The sequence below is a fragment of the Tenrec ecaudatus genome, chromosome 2 (assembly GCF_050624435.1).
Source record: "Tenrec ecaudatus isolate mTenEca1 chromosome 2, mTenEca1.hap1, whole genome shotgun sequence".
Lineage (NCBI taxonomy): Eukaryota > Metazoa > Chordata > Mammalia > Afrosoricida > Tenrecidae > Tenrec > Tenrec ecaudatus.
Window position 1 is genome coordinate 94,816,860 of NC_134531.1, and position 12,190 is coordinate 94,829,049.

The following is a 12,190-nucleotide window of genomic DNA, read 5'->3' on the forward strand; positions in this document are numbered from 1 at the left end:
GATGGGTACATTTAACGAATTTACATTCAAGTGTAATTGTTGATAGGTATGAGCTTAGTGTTATATTGCTGCATTTTTGTGGTGCTACTAATTTCTTTATTCCACATTATTTTTGTATTAAGTTCCTTTGGTTTGTGGGTTTTTTGATATTCTTTATTGCTGTTTAGTCCACCAAATATGACTTTGCACTGGTTTATTTTTATGAGATTTGCCATTTATATTACTCTTCCTCTTTATAGAAATATTAATACAATTCATGAGTTGCTTTTTATAAGAGACACTATACACAGGAAAAATATCTGGTGTAAAATGATGCCCAAATGACATTGTACACTGATTCAAACTCAGCAGTAATAAGGACATGCAACCAATCCTTTTTCCCAGTGTGTCCGCCAGTGAAATTAGTTTGTTCTTGGTACATTTTTCCTTAATTAAAACAAATAGGTGTTTTTCAATTATAAGTTAAAATATTTCAAACGTTTCTTAATAGCTATTCATTAATGAGTTAACTGAGCCTACGTTTCCTACTTCAAGACATTTGAAGTGTAATTATCATTAATATTTATTAACAAATTTTAACTGAGTAGGGGATTTGTTTAGGTACATTAGAATTTAAAATACTACCATTATAAGATTCCTATTTCATTAAAGAAAGGGAAACACATTACTATACAGAAGGGACAGGTACACATCATGAGTCATCTCTGAGTATAAGAGGGCTCACACTCTAAACAAAGGAATTTTCTTATTTTTTACTTGTCTATATGAAGTCTTATAGAAGCAAATATGGGAAAATACACAGAAATATAACAACTATATTTGTATATACAAAATACATCCTTCTAATATTAAAAAAAAACTTCTGGATAATTGGGGGTCAACTAACAAGCAGCAGGTGTGTGCTATACCTTATAACAAAGAGCAAAGTTACCTGAGAAGTCCCCTAAAGTAGGAAAAAGACTTGTTTCAAAAGCGGGGCCAATTTTAGCAACAAAAATAAGTCTCATGTTTTAAATATGCAAAAATTAAACTACAACTGCAAAATTCATGTCAGATATACTAAATGTTTGTGTTTCTATAAAAATTCCATTATAGATCAAATATGGAACCAAATATATTTTATATTTTCATTACATACCTGTATTTACCTAATACTCTATACTTAAAAAATAACTGTATCATTTAGTTCTCTTAAGGTACAACTAGAACATTGTGTCCAACCTCATTTTTGACATTTCCCAAGTTAAAGGAAGTTTGTTAATAACTTATAAAGTTAAGAAGAGTTCAGCATTTTAAACTATTGTTGTTTCCCGATAGAAACGAATGTCAAGAGCACTTCGGGAACATGACGGGGGGGTGGAGGGGGTAATCTTTACTGCCATTGAATCAATGCTGACTCACAGCGAAACAGCAGGCCGGGGTAGAATTGAGCTCCTGAGACTGTGACTGTTTTGGGGAGTAGAGAGTCTTTCTTCCTTGGAGCAGCTGGTGGTTTCAAACTGCTGGCCTTACAGGTTGTAGGCCAGCCCACAACCTCCAGGTCTTCTTGTGGCAGGAGGTCAGATGCTTACAGACATCCTCCCTGAAGACAGTTCATCACCAGACTCCCTGCTCCCTGCTGCTGGGGACAATGGATTACTTCTCCCTGAAGCTTGCATCCATTAGCTTGGTTCCTGTAGGTGGGGTTTACACCCTACTGATAATGGTTCTTATGGAGATCCAGAGAACAGGTCAAAGCTAAGCTGCTATCCTGACTCTAGGATCTTCCCATCTTGTCACATGTATACCCCCAATCCCTCCTCTTCCTATTGCATGTATGTCCCTAGACCACGCCTCACTGCTGTATAACCTATAGTGCAACCCTTCCTTGTGACGTGTCTTGCACGCCCCCAAAGGTATGTACATATGCCTCCCATCCTCACTCCCCTTTCCCCTTCCCCTCCTTCCCTTCCCCCTCTCTACACATGGACCATCAAGCAGGGCTGAGATGAGCATGCTACCACGGCTGACTCCATTATTGCAATATCTCTTTTATCTCTCATGCTCTCAATGTCTTTAATATAACACATATATATCTCAACCGTACAATTGTGCTTACTGAACCCGTGATTAGTGGTGGGGGGCTGGCATCCTCCCAACTCATACCACAGCTTAAGGAGTCAAGTGATCCCAAAATAGCAGATTATGCTCCAAGAATTCTGTTATAAGCTGTGATACACATTTTTAAATGATCAAATTGTCCATTAAAAACTAGGACATGTTAGCTGATGCCCAAAGAGTCTATGATAATCCAATTAATCAATAATAGCTACATTAATAAAAATTAGCAAATAATAAATTGTTAAAATTTTAAAGAAAAATAATTAATATGCTAATATTAGTACATCAGGACATAAGCTTTGACTTAATTTAGTAACACTTTTTCATCACTTCACACTTTCTTTGTTTTAAAAGCAGGCTGTGCAGCATTTCTCTGCTATCCTAACTAGAATTAAATGGCAATGCTTAAAACACAGCCCAGGTGATCCGAGTGAGCTACATAGAAGTTATCAGTGACTGGACAAGAATTTGAAGCAGCAGCAGCAACAAGAGACTATGTGAATGCAGCAATGCAAAAAAGAATTACCTGAGAAACTATTAACTACGTACGGTGTCTTCCAATCTTGCTTTCTAAACACCTGGATCTGAGATCCCTGGAAGCAGAGTTAGGCTGTGTAACCTTGATTTGATTAGTCTTGCCTGAAGCAACGGCTAACCAGGGATTGAAACCAGTCCAATCGCTACTGAGAATTTCCACAGATCATACATGTATGTATGCACGTATGGAAGAACCACACAAGGATCATGCTAGCTGGAGATTCTGATTCACGATATCCGAAGTGTAAGTGCAAATTCTCAGCAGGAGATCAGGCTGGAATTAGGGTTTGAAAGTCTGCTGTAAAATCCCAATCTAGGTGCAAGTAACCTTGGGAAGCAAGGGACAGGGCAGAAAGCAGATGGAAGACAAGAACTGAACCCTAAACCTTCCAACAAGTGCAGCCGGCACATCCTGAAAGCAGATGCTGAAGCGTTTCCTAAGGGAACAGGAGAAGCACAGGAACCAGGGCTAAGCAGGCAGCCGTTTTCTGTGCCTCTCTGGTAAGGTCTTTGGCTTGACAGTGTGAGCATAAGAAAGAAATGGACAGTGAATGATACTGCTTGATCCTGTTACGGAAGAACTAATGGAAAGACACATCATTCATTGGGTTAATCCAGTGGCTCACACACCTGAACGAGCAAAAGAATCCCAGAGGTGTTCCTTTACAATGCAGAGTCCTGGGTCTCCATCCTTAAAGATTCCGATTGCATAGGTCTCAATTTTTTTATTCATTTCAAATAATTACAATGTTCAGTTCAATGTGGGGTTAACCGCTTTTAGAGTTCAGTTCAGTAGATCACTGAGAAGTATATTTTAATACTGCATATCTATATATAACATGCATAGCATATAGGAAACAGCACTCAAAGGAACTGAGTGGCTTGCCGAAAACTGTATAATGCAGCAATAATGTGAAGGTGCTCATTTGGAAAAATGTATACATAACATATACAACCACAACCATTTCCATACAATAAATAAACATCAACATCTGAACACATTTCTAAAAGTCATAGTAAATATGAAGTAAAACTAAAAGTAAATGACAAATTTCTTAAAATATAAAAAGTAAAAGCCATTTGGAAAAAAAATAATAAAATAGATAACTGTGCTTTCAGGTTTTAAAATTTGGAGGTTACACCTGATAAAGAAAATAAGACACTATATTTTTTTCTATTTAAAAAGATCAGTCTTTTCATAATTGAAAGAATTACATGATTAACTATTGTCAGCACTACTGTCCAAACCATTCCATTTAATATTTTTAAATATAGTCACACACCTGAGTATAAAATTACATAAACAAATTCATTAGTAGTCTAGGACTCACTACAACATTTATGTTATGATTCTTCAACATAATCTGAGATGAACTAAAAAAATAGGTTACACGACTGGATTTCATCATGAATTGCTCTGCTGAAATGTAGTATTCATAGAATTTAATTTACTTTGACAACTGAAAATTCTACATTGTGGGAATCTGTTTTTGCATATTCTTGAGAATATTCTATAAGGCATTTTTAAGGGATTATAAAAAGAGGAATCCTATTGTGGACCACAGAAGATGCAGAAAACAATGGTTTACAAATGATTGTGGAAGAGCTCTGGGCAGTCATGGTTTTCCTTTCATTAGGGAATTTCCAAATTCAAACATGTTTTTCAGATTCAAGTTAGATGAAAAGTTCATGGAAATTACATCACTAGATTAAGAACGTCAGCTTTTTTAGATTTCAGAGAGAAAAGGAGTAGATAATAGTTAACTCTAGTTTAAAGAAAATTTTGCCTGCAGGGACGTCTTGATTCATTGCTTCATTCTTTCTTACAACTTCTTTGCTTGCTTATAATAAAATAATCCATTGTTACTGTGAGGACAACTTCTGATTCAGTTCCAAGGCTCTTATATCTCCATGAGTTTGGGCATTTTTTACTAGTACCTGTAAAAAATCAAATACAGAAGCATTACTCTGTACATTATCTATATTAAGTTATTATCATAGGAAAACATTCCTAGTTGGGCAGTTTTGAAAAGGCATAGGCAACTCTACAAGAAAATGTGATACAATCACTTCTCGGCCTTTTGGCTAAGATCAAGTGTAAAAGCGTGATACAACATAATGTTTCCACAGCTGCTGAACGAACTGCTTAGCAAGGCTAGTGCAGACAGAGCACAGTTTATTCACACGGTCAACATGTTGGCAGTTACCACGATCAGCAATGCATAGAGAAACACAGGGTTTACAGGGTGGCTTTGCTTACGATCTTGGTCACCTCTAAACCATTACTCAAAATGATTTTATATACAGAACTGTCCAACTGATGTCACCCACCTTTAAAATGATAGCTTAGGGTGCAGACTTTCATTTGTAGGCTCTACCAAAGAGCTATGGAAATGGTGGAAAAACCACAAAAACACACACTCATTTTATAAACGTCCAAATACAAAGAAGAGTAGTTTTGAAAAAGCAGCTCCAAAATGCTTAGAGCTGAGTGAAATTAAAGAATATATATATGTATCTTACATCAATTAGCTCATCATCATTTTTGGCATGTAAGTGTCTCAGCAGGTACCAACGAGCAGTTGACACAATAGATTTGGGATACCCAGGCTGATAAACCACTCTCTCCAACAGTCGCCGTGTCTCTCTGTGGAAAATAGACTTATATTTAGTCCAAAGCTTTTTAAAAAAATTATTTTATTAGCTCTTACAGATATCACAACATTCTCATACTTCAATCAGATCAAGCATAATTGTACAATTGCTACCACCATCAGTTTCAAAACATTTTATACTTGAATTCTTAGATATCAGCTCCCCTTTGACCCCTCCCTCCCTAGAACCCTTATTATTCTGATTATATATTATTACTTAGTCCAAAGCTTTTAAATTCACATAAGCTATTTCAAAGACTAGTATCACACACAGAGCACAATTCTCTTATTTTTAATAAATATGATATCTATTTTATTAATTTATTCAAGTAATAATACACTTATTAATTGTTATGCTAGGTATTATGCCAGTGTTTTACACATATGGTTATATTTAATATTCACAACTTTACAAGGTAGGTCACAATTATATTCCCATTTGGTAGATAAGTAAATTAAGGATCCCTTCATATAGAAAGGGAAAGGCTCCTGTTTTATGAGCACTTCTCAGCGGCCCACTTCTAATCATTTCAGAAAAGAAAATACATAAATCAGTCACTAACACACAGGTGATGTACGAGGTGGCCTGCAAACGTTTGTGGAAAACTTCCATTGTCTTTTAATTCCATTTCCCCACAAATATTTTGAAGTTCTCATGGAATGGGAGAAGTAGACATATTTAACACCTGCACTTGAGGTTTAGCATGTAACGCCCGGGTTGGGCTGGGCACAAGTGCATGCGTTGAAGGAGTGGAGGGTAGAGGCACCTGTGTCCTAGGGCTGCCCTTAGGAGTTGTGGTCTAGCCTTGTCCTTCCCGGTTTGGCACATCTGTGTTCCAGTAACCTCTATGCTGCAGGAACAGCATCAACAGCAGGTAACTTCAGAACTACCAAATAGGCCGCCAATGGTTGGAAGCAGGAGCGAAAGCAAAGATCTTCCAGCTGCTTTTGAAAAGGAAGCACCGCTTTCCTTAGGCTGGTTAGGGGTGGCAGCCATTGTGGGACGGGGGCAAGAGAAAAGGGGAAGTGTCGCTAAGCTCCTCTAAGGAGGTCACCCCACTGAGCAGCAGCAGGAAGAATTGGTTAGGGTGTTCGCACTAAGCTTAAAACATTTCCCAGTAAAACTCGTCAAAGGGGGAAAGGCTCGGGATAAATATTAATAAGATGCCACGGGGATGCTAGTTAGCCACAGTGTCTCAGCCTCCCCTCCCTGCTATTTGTGGCAGGACCTTTGCCACCTACTTAGGTGTGGAAGTTCAACTGCTACACCACCTGTTCTGTCCGCTTTACTTGCGGTTGCTTTTTTGGCTTGTTTTTGCATTATGTTTGATAGTGATTAGAACTAGGTGCTATTTTCAGAATTCTAAATAATCATCCCATAGAGTCCTCTATATGCTCTTTGAAGTCATTTTAAAAAATTAATTCCTCCCTTAACCCATGTCCACTCTCCAATAAAAATATTTGTAGCTTTTATATTTTAAACTGAGAAGCATTGGATTTTCCCCTTGTAAAATCATATTATTTGCAAATAATATGGCTCTGTCCCTTCAATAATACTTTTCCATCGCTGTTATGTTTGTGAAAACCTCTGTTACTGTGTCCTAGAGCCTCTGTCTTTCTGACTTAGGTCCTTTGGAGAAGCCACACCACACTGGTAGCTCATTCTACCGCAGGAGAGGAACCCCCCACCCCCAAGCCTTTCTCCTCTCCAAAGGCTGGCCAGCCAAACCTCCATCTTATCCTGCATGCCGAGTTACTTTTTAAAACAAATGCAAGATTTAATTTTCCCCATTATTGGGTTATTACAACCAGCTTTTCCAAAGTTGTTGCAGCTATAAGACTAACGTCAGTTTGTTACATGACTTTAACTCACTATAAAGCTTTCAATTCTAAATTTGTTTTATTTCCTCTAGAAGGGATGGAAGGGGACAAACATTTCTCAGAAACACGAAAACAAAAAAATGAAACAAATATTCTTCATACCTTGCACCCATTTTACAGTTGAACTGCAGCAAAGCTTGGACAAGAACAGCCAGTGGACAAAAGCAAAGCTTCAAGGCCTCGGTTGTGGCTTCTTTGACCAAGGACGGCCAGTGGTCACTGGATATATTTGCCTGTAAAGTGAGAAAGGCAGATGTTAAACTATGCACCCGTTTCCTTTCAGAGTGCACACTTCACCTCTCACCCCTGGCATCCACCGAGACAAATCCCCACGGGAAGGCTCAAGAGATCATCATGACGGCACAGCGGTCAAAGTCGCATGCCTTCCCACAAGAAGCTGCAAGAAATAGGACCAGCACACACTTTTACCTTTGTTTCCCACTTAGCTCTTCAATGGAAGTTGGATTTTCGTCCACTCCTGGATGGACACTGTAGGCCCCGTGACCCTTACACCCATGGTTCCTACATCCAGTCACAGTCTCATGAGAACGCCCTCTGCGTTCGCAACACTCCAGTATGCAGTCACAGGTAACACGGACACCCCACGCCCCGGCGCCCAGCCAGGGATGGGCACAGCGGCGACAGACGGCTAGCTCTTGTAGTTTCTGAGCCCCACAGAACTGACCAGAGGTTTGCAATTCACGGGAGCCTGACAGAGATGGAAAGCTCTTATTCTCAGGAAGAGATGCTCCTGGTTTGATCGGAAACTCACAGCTTCACGGGTGGCGTCTCATCTGAAGGAACAGCTCAGAGCCTAATGAAAATGGAGGCCCCTGTCCAGAGTGTCAAGAGCGTCATGATGGCAACTACAGAGCCTTAAGCAAGCACAGAGCTCTGTGCAACAGCGCAGCACCTGGCTTGTGACGCTAGCCCCGCTCCTGGCTAGTTCCACCAACCTGACAGGTGTACTCAGGGCTGCTTTGTCCCTTCCCCTCTCTAGCAAAGTGGAAACTTCTAGCTGCGACACTCGTTCTGGGCTCTCACAAACTCTGGGAATACTGCGGCCCCAAATTATAGCCACTCTCCTTCACTTGCTCCATCCCTATTCCAGACAGAAAGTGTATGGCTGCCCATTCTCTCCTGGAAGCACCCAGCCACTATCCAGAACACTGGGTCCCTCCCAGGACCTCAGACTAAGAGCCATGTATCAGATGCTCAACCAGATGCTTCTAGGCAGGTGCCTGCAGGGCTCCAAGAACACACATCAGAGCCTGCCTCTCTCTGGGAGCACGCCCTTGCTCACATTTGTGCTCAGGGACCCGAATGAAAATGTGTATTGGTAGTCCTCACAACCAGGCAATGGCTGTCTTCCTCACAGAGCCTTCCTCAGTGATGACTCTCTGCTGCTCACACCCTCACACTCACGACCATCCGGCCGATGCCAACCCAGGGAACCTCCAGGGCAGGGGAGAGCTGCCCCCACGGGGCTTTTCCATCTCGGGGTCTCCTCTGCTGTATTCTGCCATTGTCGTTAGCTTTCCAGACTTTCTGTTATGGACTTTACTACACTTTTCGGTACACGAAACCCGGGATGGATGAGTCAATAGAGAAAATAACTAGAATAAGGGTTCCTGGGGGGGGGGGTGGCAGGGCAGATGGGGAGTGGGGTCCATAGGGGCTGATATCAAAGAGTTCAAGAAATAAAATAAGTTGATATTGACTGTGACAGTGATTATAAACACGACTTGATAGGACTGAAGTATGGAATGATATGCTGTCTGGATTACGTCCTAATAAAATGGTTTGAAAGGAAAATATATATGTGTGTATCTATTTAAGTGGTCTCTAGCTATGGTGACATAGGTTATGCACTGAGTGGCTAACTGCAAGATCAGAGGTCAAACCTACCAACTGCTCTTTGGAAAAAGTTGAAATTCGCTACTCCCCTAAAAATTGCAGCCTCCGAAACACAAAGGAGCAGTTCAATTCAGTTCTGTGGGCTCACGATGAATTAGAATAAACTCAGTGAATGTTTTCTGGGTCTTTTTGGTTTGGTAGTTACAGCACCAACACTGAAAAGAGAATCCTAGTTCCTGTATTTCGCTGTGAGAGTGTGCGGTGACTGGGCATAAAGCACATCCGCCCTGGTTACTATGGAGAACACAGGAGGTAACGCAGGCCCGTCTCGAAACTTCTTCTGCTCATGCAAACTAGAAACCCAAATACTTCATCTTTTAATTAAAGAACACACATACAAAATGACTCAAGCACTATCAATGGCTATAAACTGAAAACTGCTCCTCTGCCATGCCTTAAAGCCACACCTTCGTCTCTAGTGAACTACTCTTAAGTTTCTTTTGTCTGTCCACTGCGTTCTTGAATTGCACTTTCCTATGTACCCATAAGAACATAGGCATGCTCATATATGCACACACAGGGCCATATTTAGAGATTTACAACCTTAAAAGTATACACAAAATATAAATACACCCAAGTCATGCTGCAGCCCCTATTTAAATGTTTATGATTCCACATCCACACATAAATGTTTGTCCATGCCAGCAGATAAGGCGCTGAGATGAATATCCCCAAATTGGTATAAGGAATCAGGATGTCAAGCCATAAATTTGTCAATCTTTAAAATATCCTCTAGTTCTTTAATGTTTCCTCCCTTTACTATTATGGTCTTAGCTTCACCTCATTAATCTTGTGAGACCTGTGCGTGTTCACTTGTATAACTAAGGTTGTTCAATACATGAAATCCAAGACAGAGAAACTCTCCAGAAATAGTGATGTTTCCCTGAGGGCACAGGAAGGCGGGGAGAGGGGGTGAGAGGGGGGAGAAATGAGGACCAATATAGCGATGATGACTGTAAAACCCCACTCAAGGGGAACGAATAACAGAATTGTAGATGAATGGACACATTGGATGGTGCAAGATAAGGCAAATAATAAGGGTTCCTGGGGGGAGGGGAAGAGGGAGGGAGGGAGGGAGGGAGGGAGGAAGGGAGGGGAATAAAGTGAGCTGATATCAAAGAATTCAAGAAGGAAATGTCTTGGAAATGATGGTGGCAGCAACTGTGGAATTATGCTTATCTAACTGAATTCTGGATTATTATAATATCTGTAAGACCTCCCAATAAAAAGATAAAGAGAAAAATGTAAACATGAATTGAGAAAATGGCTGCGGTGTGAATAGCTGCATCTTTAGGCTAATTCCAACTTAATTCACCAGAAAACAAGAATGCATATTCTATTACAGATCAACTCTTAATGTTCACACTCATGATTGTAATATGATCTTACCATGCAGACTTCTAATGCAAGAAGCGCTAGTCTCAGGAGACTCGAGAGCTTCCCACTCCAGCTGCCCTGTTGGGAGGCCACTTGTAGGCTCTTTCTGTAGCACATCTCTGCAGCACCCATCATTCCTTGAGACTGATACACATGTGCCAGCCACTAAGAACAGAAAAGAATGGGACCCAAAGACTCATTTCGTACAGTCTAGTAGCCCAGTCCAACAAATTCAGTCAGCTTGAGGAAGGTCACACTTTCACTTAACTACATTTACCCCTCACTTACTGACTATCCTATTATTCACATTCCACATTTACAATAGTAAAAAATCTACTATTTTTGCACATTAACAACCTACGTCTGGTAGTAACAAATGCCAGAGGCAAGATAACACTGGCAGTCATGGTCAAAGGTACGTGTCAATTTGGGTGTGTGTGTGTGTGTGTGTATGTGTGTGTCATGATTCTTAGTGGCCTGTGTGTGTGTGTGTCATGATTCTTAGTGGCCTGGCAGTTATGTAAGTATGCACTTTGACAGTTACATAATGATGTGAAGGTACCCTGGGAGCACAACAGGTGACCCATTGGTGGCTGACTGAAAGGTTGGATATTCAAACCCACCAACCACTCTGCAGAAGAAAGAAGTAGCCTGCTTCCATAAACATTTATAATGTCCAAAACCCGAGGGTGCATCTACTTTCTCCTACAGGATCGGTAGGAGTTGAAACACAAGTCTATGGCATGGGTTTGGTGTTTTGGTGTGAGATAATGTAATTTGGCAGTTGTGTAATGATGTACTTATCCTCTAGTTTGTAATTTTAAGTAGACAATATTCATTTTCAAGTAACACTGATTTTCTCATTAATGACCTGTCTTTGAAATGTAGCCATGTCAGTAAGTGAGAAGTGAGTGTACTGTTTTTATGTCTGAAGGTTTATGCTTGAAAAACAAAAACTACAGGTAAAAGTGACAGGACTGAAAAACTTATTTTCAGTACAGAAGTCTTCTAAAAACAAAATCAAGATGTCATGTGAAAGCATATAACTACTAGTCCAAAGCAAGTTATTTAATATCAGATAAAGTATCAGATAAAGATTAAAAATATTAAGATAGTACGAGATTTTAAAATAATTCAATAGGAAGCTACTACAGTCCTGTATGTGTACGCAAATCCTAACAGCTTCAACATTTATAGGCAAAAGACAGTAGAAACTAAAGAACCAACAGAAAATCAAGAATCCCAGTTGGAGTTTTAATACACTTATCTCACCAAATAATTTAGGAGACTGAATCAGCAAGAATATAATAGATTTAAACATGATTAAGCAGCTTGACTTCAATGACATCGTTAGAAGACTACCCTCAATGACTGGACAATATGCATTCTTGGCCAGTGTGTAGGACAATTTATTAAATTTGACGATATGCCCAAACATAAAGCAGACCTTAACAAATTTTAAAAGGTTGAAATTAATTTAATTTAATTACACTAGAGATCAGTAGCACATGACTAGAAAACTCCTACCAATTACTTGAAATTTTGCAACATGCTTTAGAGCAAAGGGGGAAAAATTAGTCAAAAGAAGAAATATTAGAAGATCTTCTGAAATAATAACAATAAATTAACTACATAAAAACTGAGAGGCTACACAAATTAGAGGAAGACTAAAAATCTCTAAGTTTCTATCTCAAGAAATGAGGGGAAAAAGAAGACAACTATAT

General features: G+C 39.7%; 1 protein-coding gene across 2 annotated transcripts in view; it reads right to left on the reverse strand.

Moving 5' to 3' along the window:
- Positions 1-2,388: 2,388 nt before the first annotated feature.
- Positions 2,389-12,190, reverse strand: part of SKIC3 (SKI3 subunit of superkiller complex) — a 73,999-nt gene continuing 64,197 nt past the window's right edge. For both annotated transcript variants that reach the window (XM_075541287.1, XM_075541288.1), the window contains exons 38-41: positions 10,479-10,631; positions 7,275-7,405; positions 5,161-5,284; positions 2,389-4,575 (exon numbers count right to left, since the gene is read on the reverse strand). In XM_075541287.1, coding sequence (XP_075397402.1) covers positions 4,501-4,575; positions 5,161-5,284; positions 7,275-7,405; positions 10,479-10,631 — 483 coding nt within the window. In that variant the 3' untranslated portion in view covers positions 2,389-4,500. The remainder of the gene's footprint in view (positions 4,576-5,160; positions 5,285-7,274; positions 7,406-10,478; positions 10,632-12,190) is intronic.